The 20,597-nt window shown below is 48.7% G+C and overlaps 5 protein-coding genes and 1 long non-coding RNA gene across 8 annotated transcripts; 3 read left to right on the forward strand and 3 right to left on the reverse strand.

Moving 5' to 3' along the window:
- Positions 1 to 476: 476 nt before the first annotated feature.
- Positions 477 to 4,053, reverse strand: LOC111078927 (sphingomyelin synthase-related 1). The gene is made up of 4 exons (XM_022373873.2): positions 3,149 to 4,053; positions 1,806 to 2,309; positions 1,569 to 1,735; positions 477 to 1,508 (listed from the first exon to the last, which is right to left on the reverse strand). Exons 1-4 carry the CDS (start codon positions 3,783 to 3,785, stop codon positions 1,044 to 1,046), a joined length of 1,773 nt encoding a protein of 590 aa, XP_022229565.2. The 5' UTR covers positions 3,786 to 4,053; the 3' UTR covers positions 477 to 1,043.
- A 287-nt stretch (positions 4,054 to 4,340) lies between these two features.
- Positions 4,341 to 8,117, forward strand: LOC111078926 (nuclear valosin-containing protein-like). Of its 3 annotated transcripts, none has more exons than XM_022373872.2 (10): positions 4,341 to 4,382; positions 4,435 to 4,501; positions 4,644 to 4,767; positions 4,869 to 5,198; positions 5,273 to 5,326; positions 5,385 to 5,734; positions 5,797 to 7,095; positions 7,155 to 7,487; positions 7,559 to 7,783; positions 7,847 to 8,117. In XM_022373872.2, exons 2-10 carry the CDS (start codon positions 4,445 to 4,447, stop codon positions 7,916 to 7,918), a joined length of 2,844 nt encoding a protein of 947 aa, XP_022229564.2. In that variant the 5' UTR covers positions 4,341 to 4,382; positions 4,435 to 4,444; the 3' UTR covers positions 7,919 to 8,117. The 3 variants fall into 3 exon arrangements, with proteins under 3 accessions (XP_022229564.2, XP_022229561.2, XP_022229563.2); XM_022373869.2 differs by having other exon boundaries at positions 4,342 to 4,382; positions 5,270 to 5,326; XM_022373871.2 differs by lacking the exon at positions 4,341 to 4,382 and having other exon boundaries at positions 4,402 to 4,501; positions 5,270 to 5,326.
- Positions 8,118 to 8,123: 6 nt separating this feature from the next.
- Positions 8,124 to 9,942, reverse strand: LOC111078928 (carboxypeptidase B). The gene is made up of 2 exons (XM_022373874.2): positions 9,273 to 9,942; positions 8,124 to 9,199 (listed from the first exon to the last, which is right to left on the reverse strand). Exons 1-2 carry the CDS (start codon positions 9,828 to 9,830, stop codon positions 8,219 to 8,221), a joined length of 1,539 nt encoding a protein of 512 aa, XP_022229566.1. The 5' UTR covers positions 9,831 to 9,942; the 3' UTR covers positions 8,124 to 8,218.
- A 2,943-nt stretch (positions 9,943 to 12,885) lies between these two features.
- Positions 12,886 to 17,295, forward strand: LOC111078920 (carboxypeptidase B). Its single transcript, XM_022373865.2, has 5 exons — positions 12,886 to 13,869; positions 15,648 to 16,326; positions 16,395 to 16,505; positions 16,577 to 16,731; positions 16,873 to 17,295. The coding sequence occupies exons 1-5, from the start codon at positions 13,781 to 13,783 to the stop codon at positions 17,162 to 17,164; spliced, it is 1,326 nt and encodes a 441-aa protein (XP_022229557.2). The 5' UTR covers positions 12,886 to 13,780; the 3' UTR covers positions 17,165 to 17,295.
- On the reverse strand, positions 13,631 to 14,485 carry LOC111078921. Its single transcript, XR_002608290.2, has 2 exons — positions 14,120 to 14,485; positions 13,631 to 13,860 (listed from the first exon to the last, which is right to left on the reverse strand). It is a non-coding gene; the product is annotated as an uncharacterized LOC111078921 (long non-coding RNA).
- Positions 17,296 to 17,766: 471 nt separating the features above from the next.
- Positions 17,767 to 20,597, forward strand: LOC111078916 (carboxypeptidase B). Its single transcript, XM_022373858.2, has 2 exons — positions 17,767 to 18,757; positions 20,235 to 20,597. Exons 1-2 carry the CDS (start codon positions 17,778 to 17,780, stop codon positions 20,557 to 20,559), a joined length of 1,305 nt encoding a protein of 434 aa, XP_022229550.2. The 5' UTR covers positions 17,767 to 17,777; the 3' UTR covers positions 20,560 to 20,597.

Here is a 20,597-nt window from a genome sequence, read left to right on the forward strand (position 1 = left end):
GGGAAGAGGGGGACTTCTACTTCATCAAGCAATGGAAACATTTCACTCTTTTGTTTTTCTTTTTTATAGCGACGCTTTGGGAGCGTTCTGTATAGAAAATGTGAACGCTTGGAAACTTTTCTGCTTGATTGAAAGTAAATATATATATTAAGATAACGAATTTGCCAGATCAGTTAGGTTCAGAGTTGGAATTGACTCCGGGTTGCTCGAAGCAACACAAGAAATATTCTGAAATAAACTTCTCAAAATAATGTACAAATCTACATATTTTCTGTTCCTGAATCGGGGCGGTACGCACAGTTAAAATATATTTCAAAAATATTTAAATGATTAACATTAATGCAGAAAATTTCTTATAGGGCTCTCTGATGATTGAAACAGAACTTTTCGCTGCAAGAATGTTAGCTCTGACCTCGTGGGGGGGGATACACATGCAATGGGCGATAAAAGGAGAACCATGAATTCAAAATTCGTTGTTTGGCCTTCTCTGAGAATATTCATAATGATTTATTGATTTTGTTTGTGCATTCAACAGAAACTTTCAGCTTAACACTAAATAACTAAAAATACACTTGTTTCACATGCTTACAATTATAAAATAATGCCTTAAAGAAGTCTTCAATAATAAATACATTTAGTTCAAAGCTTCGTTGAACGGAATGAGGAGGGATTATCATTAATAGCTGCTCCATTGAATTTTTTGTTCAAATAATACGTTAATAACTAAGGACCGATTGGGAAAGGCTACGAAGATATATGATAGTTCTGACATCCTGGGACTGGGGGGGATACACATGCACCCGGAAGGCACTACGAGTGGTAGAATGCAGAGTGAGTGAGTGAGAGAGAGAGGCACACTTACAGGGGGAGAGCTGAGCTGCAGGAAGGGGAAGAGGGGTTTAACGTAGGTTTCGAAATAAAAATATCAGTCGGTGTGGTTTGTTTTGTTTTTTCAGCATGTTGTTGCTTTACGAAGAACGGCATCGATAAATGGATTTGAGAGTGTCGGGCCAAGCCCCATGGAAGAGCCAAATGGCGGTGAATCATAGCACCTTCTTCTCCCGCAGCAGCGGGACATTGGCGAGCGTCTGGGCCGAAGACTCGCTCGCACTGGAGTAGGGATCAAGACTGATGTCTCTGACACCACCATTTAGGTTCTGTGCCTGGGGCTGAGACGTGGACGCTGCACTGGCCACCGGTGTGGCAGCAATGCCACTCGCGTTGCTTGCCGTTTGTCGCAAATTGTAGCTGCGCGTTTGTATGAATCTGTCCGATTCGGCGCCAAACATATGTATCGATGATTTGGCAGACATCTGGCGCTCCATCCAGTAGCGATATGCTCCACCCATCATTAAGTCCTTGGCCTTGAATATCTGATCTATCAGGCCATCGATCAGGGTGCCGAGCGTGTCAAATTCGTTGGGCACTATCCCCTGTACGCTGCTCTCGAAGTAGCTGAACATGGGGAACCAAATACGCGTCCGATTGGAGTCGCTTTGCATGAGAGCCTGCGTGAGGAACAGAACAGGATAAGAATCGCTGTAAATCGAATGTGCAGGGCCACCTACCCTGTTGTTCGCCAGCGTGTGGTAGTACAGGAACAGACGCGATGTGATGTAGAAGGCCACAAATACATCGATGGAGTAGTGCTCATGGGCGGCCAATATGAAGAAGATCCCAAACATGTTCAGCAGCCAGGTGAGTGTGTGCAGGAAGTATAGATTGCGTGGCGTATCTACAATTAATGCAGTAGAAGGATAAATCAGTAAATCAATGGATGCATTTTGCCATTTGCCAGCACTCACATTCCGTGATGAAAAAGTTGAGCAGCGTCAGGGCAACGGTGTGGCCGCTGAACATGTAGTCGCCACACGTTCGCACACCCTGTATCGACATTCCCAATCCGCTCCAGATGCGATAGGCGCGTGTCATGCGCATAACCAATGCACCGAACATATCCACATTGGTATCATCGATGGCAAAGTCCTTCTGATTGCACTGCAGATGTGTGCCCGGCACACTCAGCGACGTGATCAGCATGGTCACGCAGCGCAGTAGGAAGACGGTGCCGGCCAGCGCAAAGAAGCGTCGCAACAGCACCATTCTGTACTTGTGGAAGATCAGGACAAACAGCCAAATGGTAAACAGCAGCGATCCCGTGATCTCGCACATGTTGAAGGCCCAAGGAATATGCGGCACGTTGTCAAGGAAGATGTCCGGCAATGGCGGGTAGCGCTTCATATCCGGCACGCGCTCGTGCACAATCACCATAACGAACGACGTTATCCAGGTCACGACAAATGAGTAACCTGCAAGGGAAGCTCGGTTACTAAGCTGATTAAATTGTGTCAGGCTAAAGAAGGGAATAAAACAATATAGTAACACATTCTGGGATTGTTTCTCTCCAAAGAGAGAAAATTCCCGGCAACTATAAGAGGGAGAGATCTCAATAGTTTTGACAAAAAGGAGTCACAACTTCCATCTCCAGGATGGTAAACGGCATCGATTCCAACTGGAATATGCTGAAAGTAGTCGTTACAAAAGCAAACCCAATGTTCCAAGCCGAGTGTTCACTGTTTCCGAGTAAAGCAAGGCGGCACCAGCACTTGAAGGCTACGCTACGCACAAACACACATACTCGTGAGTATGATAAACAAATTATAAAAAAAATCAACATTTGAAATTTAATGCACGCAAAGTTACACAAAGACGGCTGGTTCGGCTGAAAATTCCCCTGCACATCGATATACGACGCTGAGAGTGATGAGGCGCTGAGGCGGGAGCTCAGCGTGCGGCGTTTCCACATAACCTCCAATGCAGACAGAAATAAATATCAGTAACGCGCGTCACCAGAGCTACTACAACTATAATTAACAACATAATTCAAGTGACGTATGTGGGGGGGAAGACTGTGGCATTGAACTTTTAATAGCAACACACACTCATGACTGAAACAGCTGATAGCGTGAATACGCTAGATGGATGGATGGGAAATGGGTGGTGGCGATAGCAGGTGCTCTCTCTTTCCCTTTCTCTCTCTATAAACAATTTCCACACGACCGATAAGGTGAAAGAAACAATCAATGAACAATTGACCTTCACCAATTGACTAGAAAACTACCTGCATGCCAAGTGGGCTGCTACTCACCTAAGCTCATGGCGGTCTTAAAATACTCCGGGGCTACGGAGCCTCTGCCCATGCGCAAATACGTTTCGCAGTCGGACACATAGCTGGGGCAGTCCAACGGCTGTGGTGGCGGGCAGGCGCATGGCGAGGACGGACCACCAGAGCCGACCAGCGGCTGCGAATTGGATTTCTGTGTCTGGCCGTTCATCACGGGATCGTCCGCGGACGCGCAGCTGAGCTTCACCAGCCTCTGGAGCCTGGATAGAGCCAGCCAGAACTTTTTGAGCTCGCCAAATGAGAGCTTGTAGTCCAGATTGTAGCGCAGGGCCCGGACATCATCCTCAGTCAGGAGTAGCAGCACCTCGCCGTCAATTAGCTCCGTTCGCATGCAGTTAGTCAGGATTACGGAAAAGTTCTCCATGATGGCCCAGTCTTCCACTTCGTCCAGCCCCCAGAGTGCCACTTTACAAGGATCCACTGGGTCGCTGGCCTCTATTGTCTTGATCACGATGGGGTTGCCGATGCTCACATGCGAAGGTATCTTCTGGGGCACAACGTGATCCTGTGGCATTTCCTCTTCGCCGCCGTTAATGCGTTGCGGTGCGGCCTGCCGTGCTTGCTGCTGAGTCACTAGCTCACAAATTTCACCGTCGCACATTGTGGAAGCTTTCTTTTTTTCGTTCCCTTATTGTTGCCACACTTGATTTGTCCACTGCGTTTTAGCTTTTGTTCTTAGATCATCATTTGGTGCATCATTTCAAACAATGGCACGCACTCGTTTTGACAACTGGCGGCAGTACATAGCACGAATTTTAATTATTTTCCTTCCAGCATTTGTTGATGTAAAACATTTAATTTGGCAACTTAATAAATTCCAGCGCCTAGTTCGTGTTTTCGTTGTTGTTCGTGATGGGCAAAGAGGCAAGGGGCGGCAGCAGCTGTTTTGGGCAGTGAGGGTAAACGATTGAAGACATCGATAAGGTGTTTCCACTGGTAGCAAATAAAATGCAAAACATCGATATATATAAATAAAAGAAGTATTTAATATTAAAATAAACTCAAAACACTCTGATAGCTCTAGCTGTAAATATTGACCGAGTTTGGTTTGTATTAAGACTTTAAGCAGCTTTAAAATTTGCCTCCCCTGCATATTGTTTAATATTAAAAGCAACAATGAATAATATCGATGTACGTAAAGCAAGGCAGTGGAAACCGCGAAATTAAACCGATTTCGACGGCGTCGTTTACTTTTGCGGTAAGCAAAAATTTGTTCTCGTGTGGAATTTTTGATTTATTTCAGATGTCAGATTTCAGAATATGAAGAAATCCAAGCCACTGCTGCACGACCATCAGATTACAATTCGAGTGAAAAAGGTGAGCGTCACATGTCAAATGAAACTAATTTTTGCAAAAGCAGCGAGCCGGCAAAACGGCGCCAGATGCCGATGCAAAAAATGAGGACGAAACAAGGTTAGGGTCGCAGTATGGCGTTGCTCATTTATGTTTTTTACTTTAGTATCTCGAGGAGCACATTAACGAGACCTATCTGGATGTGAAACTGATGACCAAGGAGTTGATGAACAAATACCCAGAGTATTCGCGTCGCAAGTTCGGACCATTCAGACAGCTAGTGCATCAAGGTATGGTATGTGTACAATTGTACACGCTGTGGCCTGTGCATGTGCAGCAGTCTCAATTAATGCCTTGCATTTTTGTTGTTCTCTTGCTGTTTTGTTTCCAGCATTTACCATTATCTCAGACAGCTATAATTTGGACAAGGTTAGCAGCTCGGAGGAAGATTGCCCCAGCGAAGATTCTGAGCCGCCCCTCAACAGTGTGATGAACAACATGATGAACAGCCTGTACAGCCAGCCGCGGAAGCCGCTGGCCGCCAAGCAGATCACCGAGCCCATTGATATATCCAGTGGCGATGAAATCGATGATGATTCGCCCTCCACTACCGCAAATGGCGACGCATCCCAGGCCCCGCCGCCGCCAGTAATCAGCAGCAATTCACTGAAACGCCTGATGGGAGATATGCCGGAAACTAATCTTGTGGCGCCCAAAAAAGGTGAGTTAAACAAACAGAATAGCCCAGCAGCAGGATATACGGTGGAAATCAATCGTATTCCTTTTTATCAGCAGTTAAGCCGAATATCAATATCAATCAAGGACCGGGCCAAGATTCAACACAGAAATGTGAGTGTAATTCTGCGATATTCTTCTTGAAGCCTTGATTACCAAGCTGTGCTTTCAGTCCAATCAGGTACAGGCAAGAACCACCACTCTGATGGCAGCTGTTCACGCAAAGATCAGCGTAATTCATCGCTGCTCTACCAGCAGCTGCGCCAGCAAAATCAGTCGCCATCGGATCGCAATTCGGGACGCTCGCGAAAAAACAGAAAGGACCTGGAGCTGCAGCATATAACTGAAAGTTTCCGTGACATTGGCGGCATGGATGGCACCCTGAAGGAGCTCTGCGAGATGCTCATACACATCAAGTCGCCGGAATTCTATTTCCAGCTGGGTCTGCTGCCCTCCAGGGGTCTGCTGTTGCACGGTCCGCCGGGATGTGGCAAAACCTATCTGGCTCGTGCCATTAGTGGGGTAAGTGGACTCCTCCGGCCCTTATAGATTTAGATTTCCTCATAAATTCCCTTTATAAACAGCAATTGAAAATGCCTCTGCTGGAAGTGCCGGCCACAGAGCTGATTGGTGGCATCTCTGGGGAGTCTGAGGAGCGCATACGCGACGTTTTTGAGCAGGCCATGGACTCGTCGCCCTGTGTGCTCTTCATCGATGAGATTGACGCGATCGGTGGCAATCGCCAGTGGGCCGCCAAGGACATGGAGCGTCGCATTGTCTCGCAGTTGATTAGCAGCCTGGATAACTTGAAGGCCACCGAATTCGGCCAGTCAGTGGTCGTCATTGCGGCCACCACGCGCCCCGATGTCCTTGATCCCGGCCTACGTCGCATTGGTCGTTTTGATCATGAAATCCCCATACACATACCATCGCGCAAGGAGCGACGGGAGATCATGCGCATACAATGCGAAGGTCTGTCCGTTGACCCGAAGCTCAACTACGACAAGATTGCCGAGCTGACGCCCGGCTACGTGGGCGCCGATCTGATGGCACTGGTCTGCCGTGCCGCCGCCATTGCCGTCAAGCGCAGGTCCATGAAGAAGTTCCGTGAGCTGCACGCGGCCAGCGAGATGAACATGACCACGGTCACGCTGGACGATGATGAGCCCAACGATGAGTCTGTTGCCGGCGCCAAGGCCGATGCAAAGGCAGAAGAGGCCAAGGACGATGCCGCCAAGGCGGAAGTGGAGAAGGCAGACGGTGACAAGGAGGAGAAAGACAATACAGACGGCGACATGGAGGAGAAAGACAAGCCGGACGAGGCGAAGGAGAAGGCCGATGCACCCGATAGCGACAGTGTGGAGAAAGGTGCCGAAGGAACTACCAATGGACAGACGCCGGACAAACCATCGGACGCTGCCATGGAGGTGGATGAAGAGACGCCAGTGACAGAAGTGACACAGGAGAAGGAGCAGGAGATTCCCGCGAATGATTACTACGAGCCCACACTGGCCGAGCTAACCAACTTTCTGGACAATCCGCCAGAAGAGTTCTCCGATCCCAATTTCTGTCTCACTTTACTTGACTTCACGGACGCCATTAAGGTGATGCAGCCATCGGCGAAGCGTGAAGGCTTTATCACTGTCCCAGACACCACCTGGGAGGATATTGGGGCGCTGCAGGACATTCGCGATGAGCTTAAACTGGCGGTCCTGGCTCCGGTCAAGTATCCAGAGAAACTGGAGCGCCTTGGCCTGACTGCACCTTCGGGCGTGCTGCTCTGCGGTCCACCTGGCTGTGGCAAGACTCTGCTGGCCAAGGCCATAGCCAACGAGGCGGGCATCAACTTTATTTCGGTGAAGGGCCCCGAGCTGATGAACATGGTGAGTCCGTCCCACGACCGGAGATGGTTTCGACCCATATTAACCCTTTCTGCTTGCAGTATGTTGGCGAGAGTGAGCGTGCTGTACGCGCCTGCTTCCAGCGCGCCCGCAACTCGGCGCCCTGTGTCATATTTTTCGATGAGTTCGACTCGCTGTGCCCCAAGCGATCCGAGGGCGGCGATGGCAACAACTCGGGCACGCGCATTGTCAACCAGCTGCTCACCGAAATGGATGGCGTGGAGGAGCGCAAGGGCGTCTACATTCTGGCGGCAACCAACAGACCAGACATTATTGATCCCGCCATTCTGCGTCCAGGCCGCCTGGACACCATTCTGTATGTGGGCTTGCCCGAGCAGAATGAGCGCGCCGAGATCCTCAAGGCAACCACCAAGGTGAGCATTTAAACAGTTTTGATTTTCGTTGAACAATAAACCAACAAATGAACAATGCCAACGCTGCACAGAATGGAACGCGTCCTGTTATGGCCGACGATGTGGATCTGGATGAGGTGGCTGCGCAGACCGAGGGCTATACCGGTGCCGATTTGGCAGGCTTGGTCAAGCAGGCCTCCATGTATGCCTTGCGCCAGTCCCTGGCAGAGGACGACACCAATCTGGATGGCTTGTGTGTGCGTCGTCAGCACTTCAGGGATGCCCTGCTGCAGCTACGTCCCTCAGTCAGTGAGCAGGTACGAAAGACGCTCGGCCACATACCTCAGGCACGTTTAATTATCTAAATTTATATCTTGCAGGATCGCAAAGTGTACGACAAGCTGCGCCAGAAATATGCCGCACCGCGGGTGCCCACATTCGATGCTAAGTAAATCTCAACAAGAATATATTTGTTGCTTTAGTCGTTAAATACAAAACAACATCCCGCCCCCACCATACCCCCAAAAAACAAAAACCCAATCAACATTAAGATAAACGTGAAGAATTCCTGTAAAGAAACGAATATGTTACGACCCCTCCCCAACCATTCAATCCATTGATTATCCAGACAAAAACGAACTAAAAGCCTAAGCCAAATGATCGACTGGGTGTAATTAACCCAATCCCAGTGGAAGTTGGCCAACACATTTAATTTATTAACTAACGCAAGGCACAGGCACCACAACGAATGTCTACAGGAAGATGCCCAGCGGCATGTGGGAGGAGGCTGGTGGCTTGCCGCGAACGTTCAGCAGTGGCATGGGTCCATCGCCCTGTCCGCCACGAGCACGCACTGGCGGTGCGGAGGCCACTTTGGGCATTTGTCGGGGATAGAGTCCAGCTGGGAGCAGGCCTGGTGTGGCGGCTGCCTTGCTGCTCTTCTGCAGCTTCACGATGGCCTCGTGCTGGGCACGCACCGTACGCTTCACCCGCTTCTTGGTCTTCTTGGGCGTCGTCTTCTTCTCGTCGCTGTCGCCGCCCGCAGTGGCCACTGCCTTTGCGGCCCGTGGCTTGCTGTCCATGGAAGCACACTCGTCGCCGGCACCATCGCCAGCGCCGGCCTGGAACCTGGCTGGGGCCGGCAGCGATGGCTCCGTCTCGCGCTTGATCTGATGCCGCAGATCGTAGGCACGCTTGCACATCTCCCGAATGCCGTACCAGCTCTCGTGGCCAATCTGGCTGACCATCTCGACGGGCGGCTGGAAGCCGAGATCGCGCGACGGCAGCTCCATGACCAGAGCCATGGGCACGCGCAACACCCCGTACACATAATCGACCACGGAGCCGGCAATTGTGCGCTTTGTGAGACAACTAATGCTGCCGGTGCGATACTCGCGTCCGTTGTAGGATTTGATGGCGCACTTGCCCGAATTGGCCAGGGAGCTGAGCTCGCGCCAGAAGAGCGGCGGATCCCGACTGTAGCCCCAGGGGTACATGATGCTCTGGCCGTACGAGTGCAGCGACAGGAAGAACAACAGATTCGGCCCCAGGCGATCCAGCATGTTGCGCATGGCGCGCGTCTCCGGCTCGGAGAAGGGCCGCTCCCCCTTGTATGTGTTGCGGTTCATCTTGCTGGAGCCGCTGTTCCAGAAGATGTCGTAGTTGCGATTGCAGTCGGTGCCCACGAATTTGGTGGACTTGTGCGGACGCCGGTTCTTGCGCCAATTCGGATTCTGTGGAGACATTTTGGAGGATTAGGTGTAGGTGGAGAGAGAGAGAGAGGTGCCCTCTCTGCCTTGCACTCACCTTGGTGCGGGAGTACTCATAGCCATCGGGATTCACCAGCGGCACAATGATGAAGCGCAGCTTGCGCAGCACCTCCATGTTGCGTGTATGCCGCTCCGTCAGCTGATAGATGCAATTGAGGGCTGTGGTGACGCCAATCCACTCGCGGGCATGCGTCCCAGCCTCAATGAAGATCGTGTTGCGGCACTGATCCCCCTTGTTGACCACCGGATATGGCGTTCTGCTGTTCTGCGGCATCTCCACCGGCGGCGGGGAGTGCTCTCGCAGCTGCTGCGACAGTTCCACATTCGCCGAGTTCATCCAGTTGATCTCCAGAGCGCGCACCTCCCGCCGCTCGTGCGTCAGGCCCAGCGTGTAGGTCCTCACAAAGTGCGGATACCGATTGGTCAGGTAGTCCATGTACTGACAGATTTGCTTGTGATCCAAATAGTTGTGCAGCACATCCGGACGCGGGATGATGACGCGGCGAGGCGGAACAATCGGTGCCTCCCAGTGGGGCGGCACAGGGGCCTTGCCCTTTGTCGCCTTCACGACGCGTTTCGATTTGGTGGGCAGCATTTTGCGTTTACAAATGAGAAAAACAAAGGCAAATTTTTGGAAATTACAAAATTATTTTCACTCGAGAATTTTTGGTTTGTGTCGCACGGGGGATTGATCGGAAATACAACTGACTGCTCAGTATGGCAGCGGTGTATATGCCACCCAATGGGACAGGCCGACAGGCCTACTACTCTTCACCTGATTTTTGATACTCAGCTCCAGCCGCTCGACAACGAGCAGGGCGAGCCGTGCTCTCTGCTTGGGATTGTCTTCCATTGTGCGGTGCCTGGGCATTGGCAGTCGGAGTTTTGTGCCCCACTGGAACTGGCACAGAACTGGGTGCTCGGGTTGGAGTCCTCGCACTGGGTAAATGGGACAGCGACAACGTTGAATAAGTTGGGGGAGTGCCACAGCGGGTAGCATGTAATGCGGAATTGGATTTGGATTCCCTTTTTTTTTGTTTTTGCCTGCTCCTGCAACTGTTCCTGTAACTGTTCCTGTTCCTGCCACAAAACGCAAATATGCTAAATGTCAGACAGCCATGAGCGGGCGTGGGAGTCCAAAAGCGCAGGGCAGGGCACGCTTCAATGCAAATAACCAGAGCGCCCCCACAGGCTCGTTCCCAGGGCCAGGCCTGGCGTGCTGCCTCTGCAACGAGGAGCAGTTCAAGTTCTGCTCGTAGTCGTAGTCCTTTTAAGCGCTTTACAGGTGGAAACCAGTTTGGGAGATTTGTGATCCCACTGCTACTCCGACTTACACTGCGCCACAAGGTTATGACACGATATTCGTTTCAGCCATAATTCAATAGATACTCGTATTTATGCCCTCCGATTTGTCTGCATTCAGGAGAAGAATGACTCTCTAGGCAGATGGCTGGCAGGATATGCCTGGATTTGCAGGATTACCTATCCCTAGTATAGGCATTTTTTCCTTCAAAAATCTCTCCATAATATCATATTTTCTGTTGTACCACTTACCTGTTGCTTAGTGTAATATATATTTTTATTGCCTGGCAAATGTCATGTCAACGCAAAAGTCAAAAGTGCGCGGCATACAGACATACATACATATCTACCATACATATATACAGATATATAGATAAGTATATATACATATATATATGTGTAGTATAAATTGGTATAGAATAGGCAACAATCAGTTGGCAACCAGTTGATTTATACGGCAAGCCGAAGCACCCCCAACCAACCCCATCCTGTTCGTGCCGCATTTCATTTAACGGTCTTTTAGTCAACTTCCTGACACAGTGACTGCCATATATTTACATCTGGCTATGTCTACATAATACACTGTTACTCCTTTTCTCTAATTTATACCCTAGAAATAGAAATTTGAACTGATAAGTTGAGAAATTTGTGGCTTATTCCCTTCGACTTATCTTGAGCGGACATTTAAGAGAAAAATGTAGAAACCATTATAATAAAACGAGAAATAAGTAGGATAATATCATTATTAAAAACAGGATATACTTGCAGTCTTCTATGCTACAATCTGTATAAATATATTCCCCTAGAATTTCCTTTTTTTATTGCATGCCATAGACACGCAAAGGCCCCCGTGCAGAAGGAAGCAGCCTTTCCCAGTCAGTCAGTCAGTCACTCAGTCAGTCAGTCAGCTGGGTACCCCCGTACCCCCCTTCTGAAGTATGCACATTATGTCATTAGCATGTTGGCAAATAGCATAAAGGGGGCCCAAAACTTTGTTATTACATTTTTTTTTTTGTTGCTGTGTCTTGATGGCTGTCTCCTGTATGGAAGGACAAACGGTACCATAAAATGGTTTACAAATTAACGAAACCAAATTCCAAACAATTATGCCCAAACGAATTTCAGATTGGCTGAAACTTCCGCCTGGACCTGCCCCAAAAACAGAACAAAACAAAAACAAAAACAAGTGGCAGTCCCATACCAATTTAAGTTTTGTTTATGCAATTTTGGCATAGTTTTTTGGGGGCACTTCAGGTCCAAGTAGATCCGAAACCCAAGCCAATAAACACCCCAGTGAGACGATGCTTCGACTGTTATGATACATAGAGACAGATTTCATGTTCATGGTTAAGGCCGCGCACGCATCTTTTGTCCACTGAGGTTTTTTTCAGATGCAAATCTCTCTCCATTCAAAGGCCCACCATGCCTTGAAGATCAAACAAATATAAACACACCAAATAATAGTAGATCTTTCCTTATACATATATGTACACACAGAGGCTAATGCGATCGCTGGGCCCAGATAGCAAAGTTTTATTATTATTTTAATTTTGGCTATGCCGCGTGTAAGAAAAGTTGAATGCCCTGGCTGGCTCTTTGGCTAATAAATAAATTAAAATGATTTAGAACACAATATCAAGAACTGCCATTAAGCAGCCAGTCAGCCAGCCCGTCAGTTAGTCGCATAATCATTAAGCTTTAAGCTGTTGGACAAATTTGAAATGTAAATTTAAATTTAAAGCGGATAAACTAGTTTTGCGTTTCACCGGAAATATGGCCAATGGCTTGTGTCCATCTGCTCCCCGTCGTAGATCTCCCAGAGTGCAGCTCTGATAGTGCGGAAGTGCCCCCCCTCCGGCTATGGCCAAGTGTTATAATTACACACAAAAGCGAAAACCGAAAACCGAAAGCAAAGTCAAGACATCAGCGATCGATTTGAAGATGTATCTGATGACGGATGATGGGCCCATCTCATCTGTTGGTGTTGAGTGACCTGGCTTCTGATCGTGACGTTGAGCAGCAGCAGCAGCAGCACTCGATGATTTAATGAACTCCATTTGGATAATGGGCTGAAACTGTAACCAGAGCTGGGCTTCCGCCTGGCGGAAGACCTTGTTAAGTTTTCGGAAAGTTCAGTGCCCAAATGTCTGCCCATCATAGTATCGGGAACTTTCAAATCGAATTCATAGAACACCCCGTGTGTACCCCGTGTACTCGCACTCGCCCCATCCCCATCATTATCATCATCATCATGACCGGGCTTGAGGCTTGGACATTAGGAAACCAAATACGAGTTCCTCTATAAAAACCAGAAAATAAACAAGCAACGGCTTCAGAATCGATTCACGAACCGCCACATGCGGATGCAAAATACAAAATATATCCACAAATAAAAACCGAAAGAACAGAAATTGTTGGTGTGTGTGTCAAACAAGTTTCCAATCTGCAAACCAATCCAATCCAATCGAGAACCAATCAAAATTAACGCACGCAATTAAAGAAAAGAAAAAGTTGACAACTAACCAAAAATTAGCATAAAACTAAAAGGGATCAAGCATCCCTCCTCCTCACATAAGTTCTAATCGGAAATATATATAGACACAGAAGCGTGCCGCGTTTTATCATCGGGCTGTTGGGTTGTCTGCCTTCCCGCATCTTGTCTCGTGACGCGTTCCAAACTCCGATCCGCTCCGATCCGCTCCACTCCGATCCGATTTGAAACTCTCGGCAACTGGTCGTGGTAGAGCCCCTGACCTTGACACTCACTTTTCTAAACAATAAGCGCGATTTTCGGCTTCGACTTCGGCTTCGGTTGTTGGTTTATTTTTTCTGTTGACCAGGCCCAGCACAGCATCGTCTTCTTTCTCGGCCGCTTTTTAAGCTGCCCGTCAGTCTTCGCCCGCAACGGAGATGGAACGCACGGACCCAAACGAAATGTTTAACTAGTTATCGTAACTAAACTAACTAATTTGTGTGCTCTTCGTTTACGTTGCATAATCGTGTGCATCAAGTGCAGCCGTGCAAATAAAAACCAAGCAAATACAGCAAAAAAAAAAAAAAGTGAATAAAACTAAAGAGAGAAATAAAAGCGTGTGCTTTTGTCCATGCAATTGCATATTTTAATACATAATTGGCCAGACGATTAAACAAAAGATCGTGTAATATATACATACACACTGTATATACCAACATATAGTATACATAATCGGAGGCCACATCGGAGTATACGGTTGTAGTGCAAAAATGTGGCAGCGGATCGTGTGCAGCTTGACGTTATGTCTGGTCGGCTTGGCGGCCAACAGTCTCGCCAACAATCTGGCCGGCTATGAAGGGTAATAAGAAAAGATACTCGAATTAATTATTATAGCACAAATAATCTGAAAATTTAGCATGTACCCATCAATCAAGCCAGGTCCGCCTTTAGGGCCAGTTATTAATTGACTTTTTGTTTTTTTTTTTTGCTGTTTTGCCAAAATCTTTTAATGGTTTAAAATATAATGGACAGCGGGTACTACTCGTAGTTGGTAGCAGCATCATCGTGCAAACGGGTTTTTATCACATCTCACTGCCCCTTAAACTTACCCCGCCAGTTACCACATCCTAGCGATGTCGTCGGGTAAGTAGTTGGGTCTCTATCAACTGAATGGCGCCCACTGCTATGGACCCAAACCCAAAAATGTAGCACTCCAGTGTGCTGGGTTCGGACACCTTGAATTTTAGGGCCATACACGGTATTATCAGTACGGATAATAGCCACAGATAGCGATAGATTTTGTAGATCCATTGGCCCAACTCTTTAACTTTAATATTCGGCATGGCTGGGATTCTGATTTGGAATGAAAAATGATATGCTACTTGGATTCATTTGAGAATATCTGACAGTTTATTTCGTTACAGAAATTATTTAAATTTAAATTTATTTTTCTACTTTGATTAGTTAAAGCGGGGCTTCTGCTTAAAATTAAATGTAACCTATATACTTTATATATACCCTTATTTATTCAATAAATAAAAACAGCCACTACGCACACAGGGGCCATGGTCAGTGGCGGCAGCGATTAGAAGCTATCGTAATGAGGCATCACTAAACGTTTTGTCGTTTTGGTGAGCAGCCGCATAAACGGCAGCAAATCCATTCATAATTTGCGCGATTTGTAATTGCAAAGCTATCGCCGCTTAAAATGTTCAACAGACAGAATGCAGGCAGCAGGCAGCAGGCAGCAGTCAGCTGCGGTGTGCACTCCACGATGATGGATGATTTGCTTTGCGGTCGTAGCATGCACTGCACCAATGTGGCCTGGCCCCACTCCGTAGATGCAAACCTACTCCGTATACCATATGGCTATGGCTCTCATCAATTGGCTGCTTCCTTCTGCAGCACTCTTGACGGGGGTTTCCACATCAACAGAAATACAGATGCTAAACATTCAGAGATTTCCACAAGGCCTTCTTCGATCAACAATGGCTACTCATTTGGTTTTTGGGAAAACTAACGAAACTCATAGATGTAAACTGTATCTTTATGTAAAAATGAATAATGATAAGCCAGCCAGCGGGGTGTCTTAATTAAATTATCATTGAATTCCCCCCGTTGACTGCCCCACACGTGATTCGTGTGCGGGCGGGGGGGTTAGAGATGAATATGCATGGTCCATGCATAAAGACGTTTTGTGGCTTGTTTGGCATTGCTTTTTGCTGCCTGCCTGTTGCTTCATTATTTCTAGTCCGTAGTCCGTAGTCCGTTGTGTGGAATTTTATGAAATGATAAATTGGCCACAAATTCGTGAGAGGTGGCAAAGCGCCAACAAAATACGTTGGGCAGAGAGACGGAAACGGAGACGCCAGCCGCCGATCCGCTTTGCATAAATTTATGAATCAACAACTCACTTTGACGCCGCGGCGAGGGCGAGTGCGGGAGAGCCGTAAATTAATTTGTTGTCCAATTAGCTAGAGACATGTGGAGCAATCGTCGGGATTTTCCTGCGCAGACAATGCAGCAGACATGGGCATAATAAATTAGCTGATTATATGCCTTAAAGCGCCTGCGAAGTCTTCTTAGGATTAAACACCAGTAAAATATATTTTGAGAATAATTTAATTGCACTTTTAGCTACACAAAATACACTGTCGAACATGGCAATGAGAATGCCTTTCGCTATATGGTCGATCTGCAGACTAACGATGCGGATCTGGACTTTTGGCTGCTCACCCGCAACATGTCCGTGCTGACAGTGAGCCCCAAGCGCAAGTCTCAATTCGAGTCGCGTCTCTCCAATCTGGGTGTCAGCTATCAGGTGCAGCCGCTGATGGAGCTGATGGCTGCGCTGCAGGCAAACAGCACGTATGCGGATGAGTCTGGGCAGTACGAGGAGGAGGAGGAGTGCCAGGCGGCTGACTGTGGGGACTCGGAGCGACCACGGCGTCGCTCGCGTCGCCAGGCGCGCGGCTTCTTCTCACACTATCCGCGTTACAGCGAGATTCTCAGCTTCATGAGCGGCCTGGCCGCACGCTATCCCCAGTACTGTCGCTACGAGTCGCTGGGTCGCTCCAACGAGGGTCGCCACATTGCTGCGCTGTCCATATCGCTGAACACAAGGACACGACCGCGTCGTGTGGCCTATATACAGGCGGCGGCCCATGGCAGGGAATGGATCACCACACAGACGGTGCTGTATCTGGCCTACGAGCTGCTGAGCAATTTGCGCGCCTTCCAGCGGGTGCTGCAGGATGTGGAGGTGTTCCTGGTGCCGCTGGTCAATCCCGATGGCTACGAGTACACGCACACATCGGTAGGTGCCAGAGATTGATTGTGTGGAATTTTGACTGCTGTCTAACACTTGGAACTAACCCGTTCTAGGATCGCTTCTGGCGCAAGAATCGTCATCGGTATGCGGGCCATGCCTGCGCTGGCGTGGACATCAATCGGAACTTTGGCAACCACTGGAACTATCAGGGCGCCAGTCAGAATGTAAGCTAGGACTTGTTGCACCGCCAGTGACCTTCCAGCGACTTAATCCGCTCCACACACTTTCCTTTCAGCTCTGCTCGGAGGTGTACTCGGGCACGGCCCCCAACTCTGAGCCGGAAACATCGGCCGTGGTGCGCTATTTGGAATTCAATCGGCAACGTGTGAAACTCAGCCTGGATGTTCACTCATTTGGCAAATTCATTTTTTATCCCTACGGCTATGCGAAGTGAGTATTGGGTCCCCGGGCGGGAGGGCGGTTGTGTCCAGACATGGTCCGAAAAGAAAATTCAATTTACTTTTCAATTATTTGCTAAAAGCAATTAAATCTGAATATATCACGGCCACTGTATTCCATTTAAATTCGCAGAAACACAGTGCCCCCCACCGTGGGAACACTGCGCGCGGTGGCCCTGAGAGCCGCCAACCAAATCGGAAAATATCGCGGCACCCGCTACACCACCGGCACCTCGGCCTCCATTCTGTACGAGGCATCCGGCAGTTTGGATGACTATGCCTACGGCAACCTGGGCATACCACTGTCCTATACGCTCGAGCTGCCCGGCGATGAGTTCCATGTGCCATCCTCGGACATCATACACGTCTGCAAGGAGACATTTGCCGGCTTCGTTGAGTTCATTCGACATGCCAGTCTGTACTAGAAGAGACCCCCACCTGCACAACCTTCCTTCCTTTGTATTCTGTAAGCTGTTGAAGCAAATTGAATTTATTGTTTGTTAACTAAACTAATTAGGCATTAAGCATTAAAGAGATGATTAATACACGTAACAGAAGAGAGATTTCTTAAAGGAAATACTGAGAAATAGAGTATAGAGATAGAGATACGGAGAATCTTATTGAAATGAGCGGACACGTTGTGAGCTGCAGCACTGGCCGCGGCTCTACCTACACAAATTTTCTAAAAAATTTAATATATTCCTAGCCATCTGGTTTACAAATTCTATACAAGTTGTTTTTCGACCATTAACTTATTGGACAGCAGAGTCCATTAATTTATTTTATTTGCTATCCAGTCGCGTGCACCAGTACCAGTACCAGTGACTAGCTCTGCTCTACCTCTGCTAGCCAAATGGCGGAGGGCAGAGAAGGTAAATATTTAGTTGACGCCATAAACAGAAGCGTATAAATGATGTCGCGCTGGTATCGTTAAATGTCGGGTCGGCAGTGTGTCTCCAATAAAATGATAAACTCTGATAATGCGATCATTTCGCGTAAAATTTGGTAGCTCAGTTAATATCGGGCAATCAGCCAGCTATGACATCCATTGGACTGATAATTTTGCTGCTGCTGCTGCTGCAGCATTCCAGTGTGCTGTTCGCCTGGCAGGACTACAAGGACTACCATGTCTTTGAGCTGACACCGCGAGATGCCAACGAAGAGAGCCTACTACGAAAGTTGGCCAGGGAGAAGCCGCAATGGGATTTCTTGGGTTCACGTCGCAGGGAAAACGAGAGCACGGTTCGGGTTATGGTGCCACACGAGGAAGCCTCCAGTTTGGTTAGCCTCTTCGACAGCCACCAACTGAAACATCGCCTGCTGATCGAGGATCTGGCACCGCTGGTGCAGGCACAGCGAGCGGAGAATCTGCGTAGCAGGCTGCACCTGCAACTGCCCCACATCGATGTGCTGGCGGCCTTCTACACGCACGCCGAGATCAATGCGTACCTGGACAGCCTGCCCGAGCGGTATCCGAAGCGGGCACAGGTCAAGCAGTTTGGCTGGAGCTACGAGCGTCGTCCCCTCAAAGTGCTGACGATCAGCAACGGGGATGGACGTCGCAACAAGCCGGTGATCCTCATCGATGGTACTGTGCATGCGCGCGAGTGGATTTCCCCGTCGATGGCGCTGTACATTATCCAGCAGCTGCTGGAAAACTATGCGGAAAATCAGGAACTGCTGCAGGACTACGATTGGGTCATTATGCCCGTGGTGAATGCCGATGGCTATGAGCACACCCACACGGTGTCCCGCTACTGGCGCAAGACACGGAAGCCCACCACCGATCCTGAGTGTGTGGGCACCGATATCAATCGCAACTTTGCCCACGAATGGGGACGCGATGCGGGCTCTTCGTCGGATCCCTGCGAGGATATATACCGTGGCGAGCGTCCCTTCGATCAGCCCGAGTCGCAGGTCCTGCGGGACCTTCTGCTGCACTACAGTCAGCGTTTGAACTTTTACCTGTCGCTGCACTCGTACGGCAACTATTTGCTCTTGCCTTGGGGATACACAAAGTAAGTGAAATACAGTCTGAAATTCGAATTTTACTCCCCGATTTATTAGGCTTCTCGCGGACTCAAACAGTTATTCTTGCTACGGTTCCTGTGGAAGAGGTTCCTCTCTGAGGATGGATATTTTTCAATGGCCTTCGCTGCCATGGCACGCAGGCCAATCCAAGTTTCCTCGACCAGTTCCTTTATGAATTTGGTGGGAGGAAAGAAATTAAATGTGGTATTGCCTCTTTTTTCCGGTAGTTCTATCGTATAGGCCAGAGGGAAACCAATGCAGTAAGCATAGTCTTGGGATGATCCTCCCGCAGTATACCACACATGACCAGCAGTTGCGTTGTACATTGAAGGCGAATCAAATGGCGCCTGGGCTATGGCATCTACGCCAGCCTGTGCGATCTCAGCCAGCTCTTTGGAGTTTTTGGCAGGAATCCTGAGTATGAATAATACAGAAGGAAGTGTGGGGATGAAGCTATGGGTTGGAACTTACCTGGCATATGCCCAGGGATAGACAATCAGTGAAGCAGCCGAATGAATTGTAATATACATGATGCCCCTTTTAGTCTCCATCAAATCGTGCATGACTTTCCTCACAGCACTGGACTCCGACTCGGAAAATGGTTCACGCCCAGCATACAATGTCTTGTTACATGGATTTTTCGAGCTGCTATCTCCACCCCAACCTACGGCGAAATTTCTATTTAGGTCAGTCCCATAGCATCCACATCCACTAGGGCTGCGGTTCTTTCGCCACTCCCTATCGATGGTACGCGAAAAGGTGTATCCATCTGGATTGACCAGGGGCAGCACAATCCAGTCGTAGTCCTCAAGTAGCTCCTTGTTCGCCTCAAAACCCACCACCAACTGGTCGATGGCGTACAGGGCTGCGGCAGGTGTTAACCACTCTCTGGCATGGAAGGCGGCATCAATGAAGATCACGTTCTTATCCTTGCGCCCATCTCCGTTGGTGATGGTTATGCTCCTGAGCGTACGATTCTCGTATGTCCTACCCCAATCCTTCAGCGTCACTCGATTGCGGTGGCTGCATGCCAAACCCTCAAGGTACTCCAGTATACCCTCATAGCTGTAGTAGTCGTCCGTCTGAAGAGCAGTCGCACGTCGATTGAGAATCGCAGACTGAGCGCCGAGTGCTGCAACAATTAGGAGTACGAACACAGCTCGAGACATTTCGTTGCGATCCATAGAGGATTCCCTTGCTTTATAGCGAGCCTCGACCACATTCTCTGGCTACAATGTGTTGCACTTGGCACTTGGTATTTATGGGACATGGGGCGATAATATGAATATTGGCAGTAAAACCAAGCGCATTTCCATGTTATCTGTGTATGCAGAAGTATGAAGAAAATGTGTCACCAAAAGTAGTAGCTGTGCATCCAGTAATTTAAATAGTGCGCAACATTTTAACGATTGTATAAAGTGTATGCCCAGAATAATTGGAATATTTCTGGCTCTTCCTTTTCAGGGACTTCCCGGATAACTACCAGGACATGATGGCCGTGGCCGAAGCCGGTGCCATGGCAATTGTTCATGCCACCAACGGCATCTATAGTTATGGCAGCACCTTCTATTTGCTGTATCCCACCTCGGGTGATACGACTGACTATGCGCTGGGCGTGGCCAATGCGACAGTGGCGATGACCATGGAGCTGCCAGCCGGTGGATTCCTCGGCTTCGATCCTTGGGTTTCGCACATCGAGGGCCTCGTCACCGAGAGTTGGGTGGGCGTGCGTGCCATGGCCGTGGAGGTGATAAGACGTTACCCCACAATAGTGGAGGACCGTAAATAAAGAGACATTAATTCGTCGGATTGCGCCAGTTCTGCTGA

The sequence above is a fragment of the Drosophila obscura genome, unplaced genomic scaffold, assembly GCF_018151105.1.
Source record: "Drosophila obscura isolate BZ-5 IFL unplaced genomic scaffold, ASM1815110v1 contig_30, whole genome shotgun sequence".
In the NCBI taxonomy this organism is placed as follows: domain Eukaryota; kingdom Metazoa; phylum Arthropoda; class Insecta; order Diptera; family Drosophilidae; genus Drosophila; species Drosophila obscura.

Coding starts and splice junctions, on each gene's coding strand:
- LOC111078927 (XM_022373873.2), bottom strand. CDS start 3,785: ATGTGCGACGGTGAAATTTGTGAGCTAGTGACTCAGCAGCAAGCACGG. Junction 2,310..3,148: donor TAAGACCGCCATGAGCTTAG/GTGAGTAGCAGC, acceptor CTTCCCTTGCAG/GTTACTCATTTGTCGTGACC. Junction 1,509..1,568: donor ACACGCTGGCGAACAACAGG/GTAGGTGGCCCT, acceptor TTCCTCACGCAG/GCTCTCATGCAAAGCGACTC.
- LOC111078916 (XM_022373858.2), top strand. CDS start 17,778: ATGACATCCATTGGACTGATAATTTTGCTGCTGCTGCTGCTGCAGCAT. Junction 18,758..20,234: donor TTGCCTTGGGGATACACAAA/GTAAGTGAAATA, acceptor CTTCCTTTTCAG/GGACTTCCCGGATAACTACC.
- LOC111078928 (XM_022373874.2), bottom strand. CDS start 9,830: ATGCTGCCCACCAAATCGAAACGCGTCGTGAAGGCGACAAAGGGCAAG. Junction 9,200..9,272: donor ATGAGTACTCCCGCACCAAG/GTGAGTGCAAGG, acceptor ATGTCTCCACAG/AATCCGAATTGGCGCAAGAA.
- LOC111078920 (XM_022373865.2), top strand. CDS start 13,781: ATGTGGCAGCGGATCGTGTGCAGCTTGACGTTATGTCTGGTCGGCTTG. Junction 13,870..15,647: donor AATCTGGCCGGCTATGAAGG/GTAATAAGAAAA, acceptor TTGCACTTTTAG/CTACACAAAATACACTGTCG. Junction 16,327..16,394: donor ACGAGTACACGCACACATCG/GTAGGTGCCAGA, acceptor AACCCGTTCTAG/GATCGCTTCTGGCGCAAGAA.
- LOC111078926 (XM_022373869.2), top strand. CDS start 4,445: ATGAAGAAATCCAAGCCACTGCTGCACGACCATCAGATTACAATTCGA. Junction 4,502..4,643: donor TTACAATTCGAGTGAAAAAG/GTGAGCGTCACA, acceptor TTTTTACTTTAG/TATCTCGAGGAGCACATTAA. Junction 4,768..4,868: donor CAGACAGCTAGTGCATCAAG/GTATGGTATGTG, acceptor TTTTGTTTCCAG/CATTTACCATTATCTCAGAC.